This window comes from Protopterus annectens, chromosome 7.part0 (assembly GCF_019279795.1).
Source record: "Protopterus annectens isolate FY-2018-M chromosome 7.part0, PAN1.0, whole genome shotgun sequence".
NCBI lineage: Eukaryota > Metazoa > Chordata > Ceratodontiformes > Protopteridae > Protopterus > Protopterus annectens.
Window position 1 is genome coordinate 1,229,796,062 of NC_056739.1, and position 23,845 is coordinate 1,229,819,906.

Sequence of the window (23,845 nt, forward strand, 5' to 3'; positions counted from 1 at the left end):
CACACACACACATGCTGTAAACTGGGCATGTGACTTATTTATTGATAATCAGGTGAAGCCTTTACCTATGCATATCGTCGTGGTTTTAGAGTACTAGTAAAATCGAATTCATTGACAATACTCCCACTCAGACAGCTGCTTAATTGGGCATTAACACTACCTGTACCATTGTGTTCACTCATCTGAGTTAATGCCTCCTCCTTCTGTCTTTGAAATATGTCTGCCATTTTTAAGACAAGATGGAAATTAAATGACTTAAATCAGGATGTTCTTGATGAACATAGCTAATGTATGTCACTGATCTAGATACATTCTTTATACTGACCAAAAGGCTAATGAGCATCACATGACTTTACTTATTTATTGTACTTTTCTTGAACAGCTGTGCCCCATTAGGCATGGACTATTTTCAAAGGTGACCCGATGTAATACTTATATTGTCTAGGGCTAATTTGGCCTTGAAACCATGGATATTCTTCTACTCTTTTCAGTAAGTGTCCTAGGATCTTTCAGTTTTATCTGAACTAGGGGACAGAACTCTCAGCTTTCAGAACTTCCTGGGATCGAAGCTGAATGTGGTAGCGTTCATAATTTTTTGTGGATGTGTGTGTTTGTGAGTCACTGTGTTGTATTTTTATTCTTTTATATATAAATATATATAAAAGAGGAGGTGGAATAGCCGTCTTATATAATAGCACACTTAACATCATAACTAACCCTATACAACCACCCCAGGTCTCTAACGCTGAAATACTAGCTCTAAAAATTCTACTAAATAATCATAAGGGCATTAACCTAATTGTCACCTATATTCCCCCTGGGAACAATGTAGAAACACTAGAGGTCATTCTACATTGCATAGCCAACAACTACCCTCAAGAAACCATTGTCCTGGGCGATGTTAATATTGACTGGAACCAATGCACAGCACAGTCCAACCCCATCCCTGTTAACCTACATGGATTATCTCAGATAATATCATCTACCACACGTACAGGTAACAATAACCAAAAAGAGAGTATACTAGACTGGATACTCACCAACAGTCATCCCCAGAACTATATGTCTGGAACTCTCCCTAATGATCTTAGTGATCACCTGCTCACATACATCATGAAAGACAAAATTAATTGTACAAGCTTACCTATTTATAGGTCTATCAGATCCAAGAAAAACTTTGACCAAACTAAATTTCAACTTGAACTCAAATCATGTAACTGGACAAAACTAAAGTTCCTTCCCTTGATGAGGCAGTGTCATCATTTAACAATTCATTCCTTACTATACTTGACTCGCATGCCCCTAAACGCTCAATAAGAATTAAAACTCAACTAGCACCCTGGCTAACAACAGACACCAAAACCAAAATAACAACTAGAGACAAAGCGTGGGATAAATGGCGACTACCAAACTACCCCTAGATCGTATCAAATTCCAACAACTTAGAAATGAGACTAAAAAGCCATCATACTAGATAAGAAAAATTACTTCTACAATCTGCAACATAAATATCAGAATAACCCTCAAAAGTACTGGGCAGGCATAAATAAACTTCTCCAACCAGGCAAATCCACTACTCCGACCCCAGGAATATTATCTGACAAGAGCCAAGAAGATATAGCCAATTCATTCAATACTTTCTTCACAGAAACCATCCAGTCATTAGCTAACCAACTTTCTCCTCCCCACACTTCTATAAACACTATACCCGACTCACCACTCTCTTTTAACTTCCAGCCAGTGTCCACATCCTTTATCAGATCCCTTTTGAAAAAACTGAAGCCAACCACCCTTTCAGCCGATCTTCTGCCGGCTGAATACCTGCAAATTGCTGCAGATGTCGTAGCCTACCCTATCTCAATCCTAATTAACAGAACCATAACCGAGACCTCAATCCCCTCAATTTGTAAAATATCCTATGTTATTCCACTCCACAAAGGAAGTTCATCCACAGAACTATCCAACTATAGACCTATAGCCATACTATCACCACTTGCCAAAATTATGGAAAAGTGCATGCACAACCAACTAATGCTCTATCTAACCCAAAATAAACTACTCACAGACTCTCAACATGGATTCAGACCCCATCATAGTACAACCACTGCCCTCCTCTCTTTTACTGAAAACATTAATCTTAACCGGAATAATAAAAAAATATCCTCCGCTCTCTTCCTGGACCTATCGAAAGCCTTCGATATGGTAAACCATCAGTTACTTCTATATACTTTAAAAACCCTGTATCTAGATACTCCAGACCTTGACTGGTTTCAAGCTTACCTCACTGGGAGACAACAAGCAGTAATGTGGCAAAACAAGCTCTCCTGCCTACTACCAAATACCATAGGAGTTCCTCAAGGTTCCATATTAGGACCTCTCCTCTTTTCAGTCTTCATAAACGACATCCAAACAGTCATCCCTGAAGCCACCTGCATTCAATATGCAGATGACTCGACTATAATATGTTCCAATGCCTCTCTTGCAAATCTACTACCTACCACCCAACATAGCTTCACCAAAGTCAAAAACTGGCTTGCCAACCATCTCCTGATCTTAAATCCAAACAAAACCAAGTTACTTCTCTTCTACCCAACCAATAGATCTCCGACTGAAAACTTCACTATAAAATCCAATAATGGGACCATCATCTCCCCAGACACCTATACAAAGCTATTAGGAGTAAACATTGACAATAAACTCAGATTTGATATACATATCAACCAAGCCATTAAGTCAGTCAACAAGAAACTTGGGACCCTGTATAGAATTAAAGCCTTCCTTAACCCGAATGCCAGGGCAGCCACAGCCCGTTCACACCTTCTCTCTACCCTACTATATGCCTCTCCTGTCCTCACTCACCTTAACAAATCTGATCTGGCCAAGCTCTCATCCTGCTATAATCACATTGCCAGGTTCGTTACAGGCCTACCCTACAGAACACACCACTGTACTAACCTGAAAAGCTTGGATGGATAGAATTCCCACACCTTCTTCACCAGTCCCAACTCATAGAGGCCTTCAAAATCCTTAAACAACCTGAGAATACCCCAGCACTAAAAACTTAATGACTCCCTACTCCAATCTAAGCTGCCTTCGCTCAGCAAACAGACTCCTTGTCCAAACAACTAAATCTCTCAACCTAGGTGGTGACGCGCTATTTGCCAACACCACTGGTAAAATATGGAACTCTCTCCCAAATAACATCACGCTTGCAACTTCTCTAAGTCAATTCAAAAATAGTCTAAAACTCCACTTCAAGTCACACTGGCTATGTCCTTGCTCAAACCCAGACTAGCTCTGTGCCATTAACTAAAACATAAACAACTAGCTAAGATAAGTACTTTGTATACTGTGATAAAGAAATATGTATCCTGTCTAACTCTATGTCATTATACTGCCTACCGTCCTTGCTAATATGTTATTAATGTTACATTTGTAGTAATCTCAGAAATAGTAATGGCAGTCTTGTACTTGTATGTAAATAGCCTATGTTTTTGTTAAGTTCTTTCAGCTCATTTACTGTACCTAATTATCAATGTAACTCTGTTGGAGCTTTTCTCCCCGGGCCTCCACTGAAAAAGGACATGTATCCAGTCGGACCATCCCGGTTAACAAATGTAAAATAAATAAAAATAAATAAATAAATCTTTTCACCTCATTACATTTGGCACCTAAACGCAAGGTATTCATATCAGAGGCTTCTTGTTAAGGAGAATATTTCAAAACATACGCACATCTTACATTATTTACAGACTAATGATCTCCAGTAATGGTAAAACATGTCCACAGATAATATAGTCCAACTTGTTGGCCTGCATAAGCAACTAAACAACTGTGTCATGGTCCCGTCAACAGTCACTGTGTTTAAACTCTATTTTTCACTATAGGAAGTTTCCAGATCACCTGTACTAGTTGAGTAAGTGATGGTTTGCAAATGCCTTTGTATATGAGCATTTCTTTTTGTCACTGACTTACTAGTTGAGTCCTACATTACGTGTAATGCTGGGCAGGTTCTCGTCTTTTTTATTTGCCTGCTGTGCTGCGTTTGATGCTATTTTCATACATTCACCACAGTAAAGTCCTTTACTTAAATTGAAATAGTCCATTGATGGAAATAACCCATTGTTTGCTACTTGTAAGTATACACTAAATAACATTTACATTGTTTCTTGACTTCCTGTGTTTATTTTTGCAGTTATTGAATATGCAGTGTTTCCTCTACAAAAGTACATCATTTTGAAATATACTAAAGTTGTCACATTATTCTTCATGACCAAACTTTAAGTCTATCTGAGATATTTAATGCTCCAACAAGATACAAAAAAAGATCTTACCTGCCAATCCACCTTAGACTGGATTCTAGTATCCCACCCTGCCTATTACCCCTCTTCTGGTACACTGTCTAACTCCCTCAGCGATCACCTACCAGCTTACTCCCTTAGAACAAACTCCCAACAACTAAGAGCACACACTGTAAAATCACTTAGGAACTCAACTAATTTTAGTCAGCATAAATTCAACCATCTCCTACAGGAAATAGACTGGGCACCCCTTAAACAACTACCCCTTAATGATGCTGTACTATACTTTAATAACACCTTCCTTCACATACTTAATACACTAGCTCCCATTTGTATGAAAAGGATCAAAAATAACTCAGCTCCATGGCTCTCTAAGGAATGTAAACACCTGATGAAGCAAAGGGACCTAGCCTGGTCAACCTGGAAACAAAACAAAAATGAACAAAATCATGTTAATTTCAAAACACTACGTAACAAAGTGACAAAACTAATCAACAGAGATAAGAAGTCATATTATTCCCAGCTTCAGCTCCAGCATAAAATCAACCCAGTAAATGTTGGCACTCCATAGCTTCCCTACTTAACCCTGGAAGAAATGGAGAGCACACCCTATCACCAGATACCTCTCCATCACAAATAGCCAAAAACTTTAACAAGCACTTCATAAAATCAGTTTCAGACTTATTAACTAACACCCCCTAATGCTGGACCTCCCCCCAGCCCTTCAACCTATTCAGACACCAACCCCAGGGCATCAACTATTTCTAACCCTGTCATAACTAGCCCCCCTACTCAACAAAATGTCATACAAACCCCATTCTCACTGCAGCCCATACCCACTGACACCATTAAGAAACTGCTACAAAAACTAAAACCCTGCTGTACCTCAGCTGATAATCTCCCCCTATACTACCTCAAACTGGCTGCTAACTCAGTCACCTAACTAATCAGTATCCTTATAAATAGGTCTTTATCTGAATCAGAAGTACCTACCATATGGAAGCAATCTCACATCACCCCCATCCACAAAGGGGACAACTCCTTTGATCCATCCAATTTCTGTCCTATATCCATCTTGTCACCCATATCCAAAATTCTCGAGAGAGATATCCATCAGCAGGTAATGCAACATCTATTACAAAACAACCTTTTAACCAAAGCCCAGCATGGCTTCCGACCTAGACACAGCACAGCTACAGCCCTATTATCTTTTACAGACACCATGAACAAGGCCAGATATGCAGGATGCTATACAGCCTCAGTATTCCTTGATCTCTCCAAGGTCTTTGACACAGTGTCTTACCCCTTACTTTTGAACACACTGTCTAACCTAGGCTTCTCACATAACACAGTAAAATGGTTTCAGAGTTAACTCAAGGATCGTAAACAAGCAGTGAAAAGGTCCAATGAACTCTCACCCTTCCTCCACAACCCTACTGGAGTCCCCCAAGGCTCCATCCTAGGACCCCTGCTCTTCAACATTTTCACAAACAACCTTCACACTGCCTCTCACCCTGGGACCCTCATTCAATATGCTGATGATTCCACCATAATCTGTAGTGCTCAATCACTACCAGAACTACTTTCAAAAACTCAACAGTCCTTTACTGCAGTCGAGTCCTGGCTAAGAAATGCCTAACACTTTCTTAATCCAAACAAGACTAGTACTCTTTCATCCCAAAAATACCTCCCCTGTCACTGATCATTTCAACATCCTTACATCTGACAACACCGTCATTGAAACAGTGCAGGAAACCAAACTTTTAGGTGTTATCATTGACAATAAAACTTTCATTTGACCCCCATATACAGCAAAATATAAAGAAAACTCATCAAAACCTGGGACTCTTATATAGAAACAAACATTTCTTTACTGCAGCAACCAAAACTACCCTTGCAAAAACATTTTTACTTCCCTCCCTTTTTTAATGGTGCCCCTGTCTTAACTAACCTACAAAATTCTACCCTAAGTAAGTTGGAACAGTGCTACAACAAAGTTGCAAAGTTTGCCACAAACTCTAAATATCACAGCGGTGGTGGTGCTGCGGTAGCGTTGTCGCCTCACAGTAAGATGTTGTCCTGTTCGATTCTCAGCTAGAGCGTCTTCTGTGTGGAGACATGCGTGAATGGGCATACCTTAGTTGAAGGTTGTGCGTCAGGGCCGGCAACTCGGCACGTAAAAATCTATTGCCAATCATTAGCGGAACGGAGTTCCGCTGTGGTGACCCCTAACCCCTAAAAGCCGAAAGACACAGCAACAACCACTGTAAACCCCTCCTAGAATTAAACTGGCTTGAACTCCCCAACCAACTTGTGTTTATTCAGCTATCCACTTTACACAACCTTATTTTCAAGCCTACTGCCTGCCCTGCACAAACCAGTCTAGTCACACATTACACACCAAATCGATCCTTACGATCAGAAGACAAAAATCTCTTAGCTATCTCAAAACCCACAAGAAAACCTGGTTCACTCTCTGTATTCATACTCTGTCTCTATACTTTGGAATTCACTGTCTCTAGCTACCAGGTCTATGCCTGCACTAACCCATTTCAAAGCCTCTTTAAAAAATCATCTCAAAAATACATAGCTCTGCTCCTGCATAAAGCATGCCTAATGCTCAAGTCTTCCCCTTTCTGTCACATTTCAATCCCTCACAGACTGCAAGATCCTAAGGCTCTTCTAACTCCTACTCTGCTTCTATACCATATCCTTAAGCTACTGCTCAGGCTTTATTGCTTCTAATCTTCTTAACTCTCTCTCACTATCTATCTGCTATTTTCCTAACTGAAACTAACATTCTATTATGCTTGTACTATTACAGTCAATGTCACACTATGCACTACCTACGTACTACTTTTTTGGACAATGTTTACATCATGTATGGTGAGAGTGACTATTACTGTCTACAGTATTTTAACTGTATAGAATTGTCTAGACGTGTAGTAATATATTTTCAACATCTTGTAGCAGTTTGTCCTTTCAACTTATTTTTTGTACGGTATTTCTAATGTAATTTTTATTGGATTGGATTATACTGTATTTGTATTGTACTACATGTGGAGCTTTTCTCCCCGGGCCTCTGCTGAAAATGGGTTCTGTAGACCCAGTCAGATCACCCCAGTAAACAAATGCCAGATAAACAAATAAATAAATTTACTGATGTGTCTCTTATTCATACGTAAGTATTCCTAATTTAATGTCTTGATCGGAATAAATTTAAATGATTTACACACAGTGTTGAGGAGTAAACAAGAATCTACTCCAGAGACAAAGCAATATACATTACTACTAGTGTACTTTATGTGTAGATAAAAACAATGCAACATAATTTTAGTTATTTAGGCCCCAAACACTGCCATGACCTGAGGTGAGTTACTGCCTAAAAAGAAAATAGGAGCAGACAGTCCTGGATGCTGTCCAAGATAAAACGGTTGTTCCAGTTTAGAAATGATGACGGACTCACTTTGAAACGATGCTCCCTGACTCACCGGAAAAATAATATTTCTCAATGAATGTTAATAACCATAATAGAAGACAATAGACAATACACTTTAGTGTCATGTGAACATTATTTGGTAACACTAAGCTATTAAAGTGAGAAATTATTCTTACAGGAAAAAAATGGGCTTTACGACACCAACTGCTCCACAGATCCTGCACATCAGAACTAAGCTTATATAGAGGATTCTTGCAGAACCGAATATAAAAATATGTTTACCCCCCAAACAGGTTTATAGGTTCATAGGCATGTACTAGGCTAATGGCCCTGGGGCCTTTACAAGCCTAGCCATAGGATTACTCTGGCATTGTGACACCCGACCTTAGTTCCCAGTGCATTTGTCGAGTAGAGCCACTGGAGTTACCCTGGGGTGAATTTTCTATTTCCCATCCACTCATCAAGATTTCTCTTGAAGAAGGTCAGCGAGGTGCTCTGCTTGACATGTATGGGAAGTCTATTCCATAGCATGGGCAGTCTCTGGGTTATGAACCTGTCCCTCCAGTACGTTCTGTTGATTGTGGTTATGAGGTTGAGGTCTCTGGAGTGTGTGGTGCAGAGGGATTGGGATTTCTTTAGATGTAGCATTTCTAACAGAGCTGGGTAAGTCATGGCTTTGTAAGTCAAGCAGAGATCACCTCTAAGTAGGCGATATAAGACAGAGAATAGTTGGAGTTTTTTGAGTCTGTCCATATAGGACAAGTGTTTAAGGCCTAGGATCCTCTCTGAGGTAGTTTTGCGTCCTCTCCAGTTGTTGCAGGTGCCTAGTGAGGTACATGCCAAATGGGGCACTGTACTCGATGATTGGCATAATGTGGGAAGAGTAGAGGGAGACAATGACCTCTTTCTTCCAGGATGCAAAACCCTTAGTAGTGAGATGTGTCATATAGAAGGACTTCTGACCACAGTGGCAATGTAGTGATCAAAAGAGAGGTTGCTGTCAACCTGTGTTCCCAGTTCTCTTATAATGCCTTCTGTGTTCAGTGAACTACCATCAGTGTGGTAATTCATGGGAACCGGGTTTTTCCCAAAGGGGATGATGACACATTTTTTGGCATTAAGCTTAAGGCCATGGTTCTGACACCAATCGTTGGTCTCAGTGAGGCCATTCTGTAGGATGTCAACATCACTTGGGGAGTTAATAATAGCTCCCAACTTGCAATCTTCTGCAAACTTTGTCAGCCAGAGTCCCTTCATGTTGACCTGGACTTCAGAGAAGTAGATACTAAACAGGAGAAGACCCAGGACCAAACCCTGTGGGACTGTACTCGTGACTAGTCAGCAGTCTGACTTGGAGTCAGCTACTTTCACACTGTGGGTTCTAGCTGTGAGCCAGTTTGCAAACCCATCTAATAATATATTAGACGGGGCGGCACAGTTGTGCAGTGGTTAACATTGTCTCCTCACAGCAAGAGGTTCTCTGGTTCGATTCTCGGCCGGGGTGCCTTCTGTGTGGAGTTTGCATGTTCTCCCTGTGTTCGCGTGGGTTTTCTCCGGGTACTCCAGTTTCCTCTCACATTCCAAAGACATGCATCTGGAGCATTTCTCCCCGGGCCTCCACTGAAAACAGGCTCGGTGGAACCTAGTCAGACATTCCCAGTCAACAAATGTTAAATAAATAAAATAAAATAAAAATATAGGGGTTGATGCCTAACTTAGTGATTTTCCTGCTACAAGATAGGTGCATGTTCCATCTAGGTTTGGTTCACTTAGAAAAAAATCTTACCTAGGATGGCTATCTGGTGCAAGGATATAAAGCCCTGCCTATGACCCAGGTGGTCTGGGATCAACTAGTGACCCAGGCACTAAAGTGATTCACCCATCTTGAGAGGGGATATGGCAGCCCAGTCCCTACAAGATTCCTACCCAGTAAACAACAGCTCACAGAACGTACAACACCAGGACAAGGAATGAAGCCCCCAGAAACCATCATACTTACGTTATAGGAGGCATCGGGCATGCAGATACATCCTACCGAAGCATGGACTGTGGTGCTTCTAGAAGTTTAAATTGATACAGAAGGAACAGGGGAAGTAAGGCCTTACAGAAAACCATGATGAATGCCTGGCTGAAATCACAAAGGCAACAAATGGAGTGACCACAGAGATTTCTCACAAAAAGAATACATGGTATAGAAAACAAGTCCTGTGTGGACTGCTTGAAAGCATCACCTTACATTTTGTCTCCTACAGGCTGCTGAGAGATGAACTATGCCTGGCCTACAAGGCATTCTCTTGTCCAGCCTTAATGGACCAGTTGTACATCAACAAAAAAAGCAGCACCAGAAACACTCAATCCAGGGACCTAAACCTAGTCTGCAACATACACGAGACATGCTACAGGGACAGGTATGTGTCTCAGAAGTTGCCCCTTCTCTGAAAACAGGCTTCCCAGCCATGGGAAGCAAAGCTCTTACCTGCACATATTCAAGCAAAACTTTGATCAGTGAATAGGGAATGGCAAATGTATCTCTGGTCTGGCACTGATTTCTCTGTTAGAGAGAGGAAGCTTGTAAATGCCAGACCACTCGAGCCCAGGTTTATATACCCCTCCATATAATAACTTATGGGACCAATACCTTGTAATATTTCTGGGAAGCATGGCTAGGTTTAAAAAGGTGCTTAAGGTCATTAGCCTAGTATTCTGCTATCATCCTATAAGCTCATGGTTGGCAGACAATGAGGAACAAAAACACTCTCGGCTGGAGCGCCTTCTGTGTGGAGTCTGCATGTCCTCCTCGCGGTTGAGTGATGTTAAAGACATGCATGTAGGTGCGTGCATGAATGGGTGTGCCTTCTTTGAAGGTTGGGTGCCGGGCTGGCAACTCGGTACCATAAAAATCCACTGCTAATCATTAGCGGATCAGAGTTCCACTGTGGTGACCCCTAACCGGGAAAAGCTGAAAGGCATTACTTACCAAAGTAAGTACTACAGTTACTGAAATCCCTTCTTAGCACATCGATCCCTGATACTGATAATCTTTTGCCCTGGTTCTTAAAAATATATGCACTCTATTTTAAAAAACACATGGCTTGTATATATAATATTTCCTTAATATATGCCTGTGTACCACAGATTTGGAACTCTGGTGAATGCCTTACAAAAAAGTTTCTTTCTTCTCTCACTTTTAACAAAATTACTAGACAAGACTGCATGCTAACAAGACCTTATTAAATGTCATCTCCTCTCAGGTGAACATTATAGATTCTGCATAGGCTAGTCTGAAATTGACAGTTCACTTCTGTGCAATATGAATATGTTTTCCTTATTAGTGTCTTATTTATCAGTTTCCCTAAAGCTGTTGATTCTTAAATTATATATTATTTCTTCACAATCACAAAGCTCTCTGTTGTTTGGCTAATAGAATTCTCCAAGTAAATTAAAGTGCTACCTTCTTAGCAGCTACCCTCGTTAGGTCTAGACCCTTTGCTACTCTCCTTGTTTGCCTGATCATTAACACATTTCTTTGACATGGGTAGATGTTTTAATGGTCACTATGTCACCTGCCTCATGTGAACACACAAACACAGTTGTAAAATATTGTCAGCTAAACCTTACAGTAACTGTTGGTGTTGTGTGGTACACAAGAGAAGCAAGGGTTAGGCAAGTTATTTAAACTTAAATAAGCTCTTTGTGATTGTTCAGACACAATGCTTAAAAACCCAGCACCGTTAGGTATTTTATGATATGGTTGTGTCCCATTATATATATATTTTGAGTGCATCAAGGTCAGAATCAGTTAGCAACTACAGTAGTGCTGAATAGTCTCTAGATTTTTCAGTCTAAAGCAAGAAATGTTATTGGGAAACTGTTCTGGTCGTAAGCCTTGATATGTTGTAATTCTATAAAGATTTTAGTTGACCTATATTTTTTTGTCGAGTAAAATGTAATAGTTTATGCTGTTAGCCCCTTGCAGGGAACACCACTGTTACCACTGCCATGTACTAGCAAGGGCAGTTTTCCAGCTGAACTGGGGGCACAGGAGCGGCCCTAGGTCAACTGATGCCCTAGGCAAAAGGGTTCCACAGCACCACCCCAACACATTACCTGATGCCCCCATTGTGGTCTACCTACACCAAATAAATACTGGAAAAGCGCCCCTGCTAGACTGGCGCCCTAGACGGCCGCCTAGTTGGCCTATGCCTAAGGCCGGCCATGTGGGGGCAAAATAGTTTCTGTGTACTCCAAGAGCCAAGTGGGTGTTGCTGGAGCAACCTGATCCTCTAGCACCAAAACACCTAAGCCCCCCCCCCCCATACCATCAATTCTATTTTACAAGGAGCCATAACATACCCACACATTTCCTATGCTGCAAAGGAATTCACTTTAATCCCATAATCTCCTAGGTCCATTGTTTAAGCAATTTTCACCTAGCATTCCTCACCCAAGTAAAACACTTTATCTTTTTAACAGACCATATTGTATTGTTAAATTAGAAAACAGATGTAATCCAGAGGGCTGGAGTGAAGTCTGGTATCCCACTTGTGGCCCAGAGGGTGACAGGACAAACAAGAAACAGTATAAAGGATTTTTCCAGGTAAAATCAATTTTGCTACCAGATCTAGGAGTCTCTCTCTCTCTGATACCCTCCCTGTGGGAGGAATAAAGACACCTTGTTGAAGTTTCAAGTAGTTTATTCAGTTATGTAGATGGACGACAAGAACACTCATCTATCTACCTACTTAACTGAATAAACTTCTGGAAACTTCAACAAGGTGTCTTTATTCCATTATTTCCTCCCACGGGGAAAGAATCAGAAAGAGACAGTCACCTAGATCTGCTAAAGTTGTTAATTAGCAGAACAAACCGAGCGACCCTTACAGTTTTATTTCTATGCATTAACAAATGTTTTTGCATATTTGAACCTTGAGGTGTGCATAGTAAAAATTGCTAAGCATTGCACGTGCTTAAGAACTCTTAACTAAGTTAAAGATAATGAAAATAATTTATCCAGGGCACAGTGCGTGATCTACTTAGAAAGCTTAAATGAATACATCACAAACAAGAAAAGCCAGAAGGCTGCAGTGTCCTTTTATCTCATTCTCCCTAGACTCATATGTAACTTAAGAAGAAAAAGAAACAGATAATATGAAAGAAACCAGTACTGAACACCTGTTAAGGAATCTTATGATACAACGATGCCTTCATAACAGTTTACACTTCATTCTTTGCAAAAGCTAGAATAAATCTGGTTTTCCGCATTCACATGTGACACGTTTACCTCTGTTAAAATAATGTAACATGACTACAAAATTATTGCACACTACTCAGTGCAATTTACTAACCTGGGGTTGCCGGTGACATTATGGGACTGCAACTGAACATAAGTGCACCGGCTGAGGTTTTACAAGGTTTGCAAATCCAAAGAACTCTTGCTATATACCCATTAGAGTTCGACAATTGGGTGAATTGCTAAAGCATGGGAAGGGATGCAAGCATTTTAACACCAACAAACGATTAACTTTTAGTACTCAAAGCCATATACTTTACTGCGATGGGGTATCGCAAGTTGCATCCTACTGCACGCCCCTGCCCACACCTCACCTCCAGCTTCAAAACTGATATGTTCTATTATTTTCTGGTTTGAGACAAACTAGCTAAACCACAAGTCTTGTTTACAAGTGGAGTGCAGATATAATTACATCTAGAATGCTGGTATTTTGACAGTGACACAGAAAGCCCTTTGCAAGTTCTGATTCCCTTCCGTTACGCACTCACATATTGCTAACCGTATACCGATAGCTATACCATATCCAAATACAAATGTCATCGTTTCTTGCAAAACACATAAATCCATGCGACTTGGAAAGCCTTCTTAACAGTATGACAGCAGCAATCCAAAGTTAGTAACCACACGACTTACCTTGGTAGGACAACCGGAGTCTGGGTACAAGGCTTTCTCGGTAGGAACTACTGTTGACCTCCAGAATGCACCAGTGAAACACTAATTGAAGGAAAAGCAGCATATTAATAGGAAAAAAGAAGATCATATTTTTTGAGGCTAAAAGCCACATACTGGCGTGATGTCCCTTGTAACCGGGGGCTGTCCTGCCTTGGCACCTTCTTATCAGAAGTCTCTCCAACTTGGTAATAATACTAGTGCAGGTGGCGCTGCAGAAGAGAGCGCAGATCTGTGCAATTCTTAGGTTGTACTGTAGCCAGGAAAGTAACGAGGGGAGTACGACTGTCACACGCTAGGAGGCACCTTTGGGTTTTGGGATAAATGAAGCTGCGATTTTACTTCCAAAGCACAACTCCGCCCTAACCACAACTGGTCATTCCTTCCTAGTGCTGCTTTTGAGCTCACGGGCCCGCCTACAAGGATTTCCCACTGTTTTTCAGGAGAATTCAAGCAGCATTGTTGAAAGCAGCTTCCTACCACTAAACCCATTAGAGGCTGTAGCGTTAGAAGTCGCTCTTTGTCCCTGTCTCATGCGCCACAGGGACACAGAGGGCATCCTTTCCAGTGCTGACTGCGTCAGGTGCGACATACCATGCAAAGTGTGTAAGTTAAGAGGAGCCATTTTATGTGGAAAACTCCATAGCGAGTTCAGGAGATGTATGAAAGCAGATGCATTTTTCTCAAAGTATTGTACTTTAGTACCCAAAACTTTATTATAGAATTATTCTGCCTACCACTCCGATAGATCTGCTACTGCTTGTCTTCATATAAGAGCTCTTATACCATGACATTGGTGCCCAACTAATTCTGCACTATGCTTGTGGAATGGAGAATGTCGGGTTGTGAAATGTGGAGCGGCAGCAGATGTGTGGGAAGTAGTGATGCATCAGGCACGACCAGGGCACACACTTGGAATACTACTCGGTATTTGGCCACCTCAGTAAAAGGCTAAGTTGGGACGCGAAGTTACACCCCTCACTCGCCTCTTGCCCTACCTACCCATTTTGTTTTCTAAATCCCTGCTGCGACTTTTCATAGAGTGCTATTTAGGCTGGTAAACAGTAAGACACAGATTTCTAAGATAATGCGTAAACATAGAACTGCTAATGTTGTTTTTCTTTGCTATTAAACAACTCCCTTATTGAAACCAGCGCAATAAATGAGTTAATGACAGGAGAAGGAAAATACAACTCTGCGACCAAATCAGGCTCAGTAATATTAATATATACGGTTTCTACAAATGAGTTCCAAATATTTTTCCAATTTCACTTCTAAATCCTACATACAGTGCTGATCGGGAGTAACGCAAGTAAGTGTGTTTTCCTTTAGGAAACAGTAAGCCACAATTTTCGTTTGCTGTTACAAAAAGTAGAGTCAGAATTTTCACAGTTGACCGAGGTTCTTCATTGTCTGTTGACTGGTTTAGCAAAAGGAATGTAATGAAAAATAATTTGTATATATATATATATATATATATATATATATATATATATATACACACACACACACACACACACACACACACACACTCGTACAGGTACAGGCTCTCAAACAGAATGGATGAAATTTTTCATTGCGCGGAAAAACTCGTGGATATTTTTTTCTCAAAGTGAGTGACTGAAAGTTTCTCTTCTTTCACTGCTGACATATTGGTGAGAGGGGTCCTGTTCCTTGCAGTCTACATCTTGGTGACAATATATTTGACCAATCATGGAGCCTTGACTGCCCACATTACATTCAGAAAACTTGTTTGACAGTTGTTGGACAACTGCCTCTGATGGAAATCTATCAATACGTTTCTCTGTCGGCAGGGAGTCCAACTTCAGTGTGTTGCTTTCCCTTCTCATATTTTGCCTGTAGTAGGTAGTAATTAAAAGTCATTGCTTCAGCTACACTGATGCATTGATACCAAGTGTTACTTCTCATTAGCCCTGTCTTTCTTAGGAAACCTTTTCAGTCCTTTGGAGGCTTTCGTTTCCAACGTTTATTACTGGACTGTCTCGGTATGATTGGAAATGAACCCTTCAAACGTCAAATCTATGAAGCTGGAAGTTAAAGCTCAGCGGTTAGCGTTCTCGCCTCTCAGCAAGAGGTTTTCCCTGTTCGATTCTCTGCTGGAGCGCCTTCTGTGTGGAATCTGAATGTCCTTACCTCGGTCGAGTGATGCTACAGACATTTGGCTGCGAGCGTAAATGGGCGCGCTTTTGTTAAAAGTTAGGTATCGGGCTGGCCACTCGGCACCGTAAAAATCCACTGCCAATCATGAACGTATCAGAGTTCCGCTGTGACGACCCCAAACCGTGAAAAGCCGACATACGTTTGAAGATAAAGATCTATAGCTTGCTTTCTCCTATTAACCAGGGAGGTGCCCCCCCCCCCCAACATAAGCACCTATCAGAGAAATTCTACCCATACCTCCCAACTTCTTAGTGAAAGAAATCTGGCAAAGTGTAAAAATAATGGGGTGGGGTCGGGACAAAGGCCCAAAAATATGGACAAATTTTAAATATTGCTCTTATAAACTTGGAAGTTGCTAGAATATCACGATTTGTGTCACCATGCACTTTCTATACAATATGAAGTCGGAAGCTCACCCCTCCACACACACATTTTACGAGGGACAGACCAAAAATATGAAGCAAAAAATCCGGACATTCTGCGAAAATCTGGACAGTTGAGGTATGTCATAGTTTTGGAAAATGTAGGTTTTCCATTCCAAAGTCGCAAAATAAATTCAATTCAATTGAGTAATGGTGACCACAAAAACAAGCAGCAATAGATGAGGGTCGGGGAGTTAAATCCTCAGATGAGGGCTGCATGGGGCTTGCACACACATTAACCATTAATTTCAGAGGAATTTCCACTTGCAATTTCTGATTATGAATAACTGCAGCAAGCTGGGGAACACATTTTTTTCAGCTGGGAAAGGCACATACAGGAGATGAGAATTTGGCTGCACTAAACATTTACTTAATAATGCAAAATGTAACCAATGCTTTAAAACGTGAAAGTAAAAAAAAAAGAGAGTTAGAAGTGCCTTTTTAGTCTATATTTAAAAGATTTGTGCAAAACTGTATGAAATATAAATTTACTACTGTGAGGAAGTGCTAAGGTCTCAAAGTCAAATTACCTCTGCTGTGCACACATCTGCAGTGTTTGAGACCTAATGCTTCTTGAAGTTGTGACTTGAAACCATATATCCTCATTCATATGTGTAAAATAGATCTGTAACAACATGTAACATGATATTCTGTAACAATATAGTAACAAACATAAATGAAAAAAACTGTGCTGTGATGTAATTTATATAGACTTAACTTTAGCATGTGATAAGAGTCATACATGAAACAGTGATCAATACATTAGAACAACTAGGTACTGATGTACTCTTGATAATATGGATAGCTGCATGGCTTTTAAATATATAGGACATGACAAGTACCTTATATCAGTTGGACAAGTTAAATTAAAATAAGGTTAACTGGGATGGTAAAGAGATAAAATATTTAGGAGTTATTCATATACCGTCGTAAAGAAATAACAAGACATTATAAAAATATTTTAATAGTCAGGCAATATTAGAACAATAACAAATAAATATAATACATTATTATTTTCTATGGAAGAGAGATTAATTTTTAATCAAAATGATTATTTTACCAAAAATGCTATATGTTATACAGACAACTTGCACAAGCTAAATTTAATCATCATCTTCTTTTGGCTGCTTCCATTGGGGGTCGCCACAGCGGATCATCTGTTTCCATTTCTTCCTGTCCTCTGCATCATGCTCTTTCACACCAACCGCCTGCATGTTCTTTCTCACCACATCCATAAACCTCATCTTAGGCCTTCCTCTTTTCCTCTTACCTGGCAGCTCCATCCTTAGCATCCTTTTCCCAATATACCCAACATCTCTCCTCAGCACATGTCCAAACCAACGCAATCTTGCTTCTCTTGCTTTATCTCCAAACTGTCCAACCTGAGCTGACCCTCTAATATACTGATTCCTAATCCTGTCCACCTTAGTCACACCCAGTGCAAATCTTAACATCTTTAACTCTGCCACATCCAGCTCTGACTCCTGCCTTTTCGACAATGCTACCGTCTCCAACCCATATAACATAGCTGGTCTCACTACCCTCTTGTAGACCTTCCCTTTCACTCTTATTGGTACCCGTCTGTCACAAATCACTCCTGACACTCTTCTCCACCCATTCCACCCTGCCTGTACTCTCTTCTTCACCTCTCTTCCACACTCACCATTATTCTGAACTGTTGATCCCAAGTACTTAAACTCATCCACCTTTACCAATTCTACTCCCTGCATCCTCACCATTCCTCTACCCTCCCTCTCATTTACACACATATATTCTGTTTTAGCCCTACTGACCTTCATTCCTTTCCTCTCTAAAGCATATTTCCACCTCTCCAGGGTCTCCTCAACCTGGTTCCTACTCTCACTACATATCACAATGTCATCTGCAAAAATCATAGTCCACGGGGCCTCCTGTCTAATCTCATCTGTCAACCTGTTCATCACCACTGCAAATAAGAAAGGGTTCAGTGCTGATCCTTGATGTAATCCCACCTCCACCTTAAACGTATCTGTCACTCCCACTGCAGTCCTCACCACTGTCACACTACCCTTGTAATATCCTGTACCACTCTTACATACTTCTCTGCCACTCCCGACTTCCTCATACAATACCACAACTCCTCTCTAGGCACCCTGTCATATGCTTTCTCTAAGTCCACAAAGACACAATGCAACTCCTTCTGACCTTCTCTGTATTTCTCCAACAACACTCTCAGAGCAAATATTGCATCTGTAGTGCTCTTTCCTGGCATGAAACCATACTGCTGATCACTAATCATCACGTCCCTTCTTAACCTAGCTTCCACTACTCTTTCCCATAACTTCAAGCTGTGACTGATCAATTTTAACCCTCTGTAGTTACTGCAGCTCTGCACATCACCCTCATTCTTAAAGATAGGTACCAAAACACTTTTTCTCCACTCCTCAGGCATCCTCTGACTTTCCAAAATTTCATTAAACAATCTGGTTAAAAATTCCACTGCCATTTCTCCTAAGCACCTCCATGCTTCCACTGGTATGTCATCTGGGCCAACAGCCTTTCCATTCTTCATCCTCTTCATAGCTGTCCTTACTTCCTCCTTGCTAATCTGCTTCACTTCCTGATTCACTATCCCCACATCATCCAACCTTCTCTCTCTCTCATCCTCTTCATTTATCAGCCCTTCAAAGTACTCTTTCCATCTACTCAACACACTCTCCTCACTTGTGAGTACGTTTCCCTCACTGTCCTTTATCACCCTTACCTGCTGCACATCTTTCCCAGCTCTGTCCCTCTGTCTAGCCAATCAGTACAGGTCCTTTTCTCCCTCTTTAGTGTCCAATCTCTCATACAACTCTCTATATGCCTTATCCTTAGCCTTCGCCACCTCTCTCTTTGCCATGTGCCTCATCTCCTTATACTCATGTCTACTTTCTTCATCTCTTTGACAATCCCACTTCTTCTTCGCCAGCCTCTTCTTCTGTATACTCACCTCTACTTCCTCATTCCACCACCATGTCTCCTTGTCCTCCTTCCTCTGTCCAGATGTCACACCAAGCACCTTCCTAGCAGTCTCCCTTACTAGCTCTGCTGTAGTTACCCAGCTATTCAGTAACTCTTCATTGCCTCCCAGTGCCTGTCTTAACTCTTCCCTGAACTCCGCCTCACAATCACCCTTTTTTAACTTCCACCATTTAATTCTTGGCACTGCTTTCACACTCCTCCTCTGCTTCTTGATCACCAACATCATCCTGCAGACCACCATTCTATGCTGCTTAACTACACTTTCCCCAGTCACCACTTTACAGTCTCCAATCTCCTTCAGACTGGCCCTCCTACATAGGATATAATCCACCTGTGTACATCTTCCTCCACTCTTGTACATCACCCTATGCTCCTCCCTCTTCTTAAAATACGTATTCACCACAGCCATGTCCATCCTTTTTGCAAAATCCACAATCATCTGACCTTCTGCATTCCTCTCCTTAACACCATACCTACGCATCACTTCCTCATCCCCTCTGTTCACTTCACCAACATGCCCATTGAAGTCCGCTCCAATCACTAGTCTCTCACCCTTGGGTACACTCACCACCACTTCATCCAACTCACTCCAAAATGTTTCTTTCTCATCCATCGCACACCCAACTTGTGGAGCATATGCACTAACAACATTCATCATTACACCATCAATTTCAAGCTTTATAAACATCACTCTATTAGACACTCTCTTCACCTCCAAAACACTCTTGGCATACTGTTCTGTTAGGATAACCCCTACCCCATTTCTTCAGCCATCCACACCATGATAGAACAATTTGAACCCACCTCCTATACACTTGGCCTTACTTCCCTTCCATCTGGTCTCTTGCACGCACAATATATCAACCTTCCTTCTCTCCATCATATCAGCTAGCTCTCTCCCTATACCAGTCATACTGCCAACATTCAAAGTTCCTACCCTCAGTACTACACTCCTAACCTTCCTCCTCTCTTCCTGCCTTCAGGCATGCCTTCAGGCATGCCTTCCCCCTCCTCTTCTTCTTCGGTCAACAGTAGCCGAATTTCCGCCAGCACCCTGTTGGCTAACAGCACTGGTGGCGGTCGTTGTTAACCTGGGCCTCGACCGATCCAGTATGTAATTATGAAAAGTTCTCCGCATCAGTAATTTTTGGCAGAGGTTTTACGCCGGATGCCCTTCCTGACGCAACCCTCCCCATTTATCAGGGCTTGGGACCGGCACAAAGAAATGCACTGGCGTGTGCATCCCCAGTGGGAATTTAATCAAAATGATTATTTTACCCAACATGCAATACAGTGTATAGACAATTTTTTATTGCTGCCTTTTTTTTCTCCCCTTACTTCATCCTGAAAGATGTCCTAATGTCCCATGTCCATCACTGGGTCTACCTGCCATTCCAATCTACCCCTAGACTATTATCAGTTTTTAGCCAGCATGGAACCTAAGGATGTCTTGGAGGAGGGTCATGCTGTCTATCTTTTAGCTGTTTTTTTTCTGTCTTGTGACCTACCCCCGTTAATCCCCAGTGTGGGCCTAGACAACCTCGGTGGGGTTGTATAATGGGCAGACTGTGCCAAACTGCTTTACTCTTCTGCATAGTCTTTTGCATTATCCCCTCTACCTCTTATGGAATGTATAGACAGTTTGAGATTTCAAAAAATGCTTAGCATAAAAAATATGTGTTTTTTTTTTAATCAGTGTTAAAGAAACAAATGTGCTTAGCACTGACTATTTAATGGGTAAATCTTATTTAGATATGGAAGCTAAGAACTGTCTATTGATTTGCACTATATGCTAATCTAATTTCTTAAGTTAACTTAATGACGTAATTAAAGTATATCTATTCATTCTTGATTTTCTAAACAGTTTCAAAACAAATGGTGAGCTATGGAGATCATATTTATCCAAAAACATATAAAATAATTAAAAACTATACATTTTTCACCAGCTTACAATCTATACAGTTGGAACTGTACACTATAGTAAAGTGACTACATTTGTCATCATCATGGCTAATAGGTCTCAAAACTGCCTTGCACTAAAACAGCTACACTGGATAGAACTTCCATTCTGCTCAACCCACTCTCAACTAACTACAACCCACTCACTAGGCACCAGACCTGATAATTACCATCCGTAATTGGCACTATCTCCCACTATACTACCAAAAGACTATTCTGCTCCACAAACAAACTTCAGTTACTTGTCAGCAAATCTAATAATACAGCTGGAGACTCACTTTACTGTAATAAGGTCACCAAAAATGCAATTTCCTACTCATTTCTACAATATGTCAACACATACTCCTTTAAAACATAGCTAAAGGAATACTTGATTCCTGCCTGTGTTCCTGTCCCACCCCATGTTAATATCATTCAGCAATTTATACTCTGACAAAACTGGTTTCCAGCCATTGTTCTTTAACCATGTTTCACAAATATCATCAATCTTGTTGGAATTTAGCAAATCTTCCATTAAAAACTTTATTACTAATGTTCCTAGAGTATTAACAGCCATCAGATCTAATCAAAATATTGCTGTCTGTGGACTGTTAAATTTGTGATTAGGCAAAAATTTTGTCTTGTGTTAGTCAAGTATTACAATGTATCTGCTGCAAGAATTTTCTCCCCTTGTCTTGACAACTGCACGCCATCCTGTCTAAACATGTGTACCCAAAATTAAGCTTGTATGCTCTACACATTTCCATTTTTTTAATATGGACCATTTATTCATGTAGGTATTTACCCCAAAAGTCTTGCATTTATGTTGACCTGACACTCATTTTTTATATGTGATTTGTGATAATATGTTCTAGCACATGTACATTCTATGCTGTCTAAGAGGGCTGTAAGTTCCCTACTAACAGTCAGAGAGTCCTTGCAGATGAAATTATTTGTGCCAACGTGAATTGAATCAACAGTGATTCAGGTCATAGCCTGTTCTAGGTCCCCAACCATGTCCCAAGACTCATACTCCATGTTCCTAAGCACCCTAGAGAATATTAGGGTCCAACCTAACACTCTCATACTGGGCGACTTCAACTACCCCTCCATTAACTGGGAAAACTACTCATGTACCAATACACTTGCCCAACATTTCCTGGAATTCATTAATTCCAATGCCCTGGAGCAGCTCGTTCTTACCCCCACTAGGGGTAGCAATATCCTTGACCTGGTCATTACTAACATGGGAGACTGTTGCTCTACACCAGTAGTCAACTCCTCCCTGGTTAGATCCTACCACAAACTAATCACCTTAGAAATACACATCCCTTTCCTCCTACCACAAAGGTACCCACCAAGAAAAACTTCTCCAAAGCTAACTTTGGGCTCCTAAAAACAGAGGTGGCTAACTTCATGGCACCCATGCAAATGGAGAATAATTGCATGACTGCCAAATCATACACAAATGCACTGTACGAACATGTACACAAATGCATAGATTTCACCATACCCAATAGAACCTAGATGATCTCCTCCAAAAAAAGGAAGCTGAACTGGTGGTCCCCTGCCATAAGCAAACTCTACAACAGAAGGAGGAAACTGATGCGTAACAAGGTGAAGTCTCAAGACTGGAAAAGCTCCCTTATCAGCCTCAACAAAAAGTTGAGATCCCTCATCAAATCCTCTAAAGCTAGCTATGAAAACAGAATTGCAGCAGATAGTAAAGACAACCACAAGGCCTTCTATAGTTATGTAAAGAATCTCCATGGCAATACCCAGATTTGCTCTGAGCTTCTGCACAATGGTACCTCCTATACTGAGCCAACAGATATTGCCAATATACTGGCTGACAGATTCAGTGCCAATTTTACACCCCCCCCAAAGGACCCATCACAATACCAGTAGATTGCCAGGCACCCAGTAGTACTGCTGCACAGGTTAAAACAGCACTGTCCAAGGCCAAGAATATAGCTTCTGTGAAACCTGACAATATCCCTGGCTGTGTTCTCCATGAACTACAGAGTGAACTTGCACCTCACCTGTGTGCCTTGTTCAATCACAGCCTCACCTCAGCCTTTGTCACTCCACTGGACCGACCACCAGATGTGATACTCTCCACAGCTGTCACATTATTAACTTTTTCAAGCCTGTCCAAGTACAACAGGCAAAGTTGCATGTCATTTGCTTCAACATCTAGATCCACCACCATCTGTCATGTATGTGAAGCTAAAACTATTCACAAAACAATCTTTTAATAACCTTATCCAAATGCTCAAAGGACACACATTCCCTCTTTAACTAATTCATAACAACAATATTGTACTGCAAAAAAAATCTGTTTTAACTTCATCTCCCTTATCATCATATAGTATTTTGTATCCATTTAAACATCTGGTCAATCTTTAGGTTCACCAGGCAGATAAAGGGTACCTAGGGAACAGTGTACCAACCAATATATGAAATATACAGTCCTTGTCCTAGAGAATAAAGTACACAGCTTGAAAAGATGTGTTGTATTTAAGATGACTAATTAAAGGATTCATTTTTATTCTCAAGACCTGTATTTTAAATCTTCAGAAAAATGGATAATAATGTCACA

The 23,845-nt window shown here is 40.9% G+C and overlaps 1 protein-coding gene across 1 annotated transcript in view; it reads right to left on the reverse strand.

Moving 5' to 3' along the window:
- LOC122806987 (semaphorin-3G-like) overlaps nt 1-14,443 on the reverse strand; it is a 634,544-nt gene extending 620,101 nt beyond the window's left edge. Inside the window, exon 1 of the mRNA XM_044077853.1 lies at nt 13,664-14,443. Coding sequence (XP_043933788.1) covers nt 13,664-13,814 — 151 coding nt within the window. The 5' untranslated portion in view covers nt 13,815-14,443. The remainder of the gene's footprint in view (nt 1-13,663) is intronic.
- Between the last annotated feature and the right edge of the window lie 9,402 nt (nt 14,444-23,845).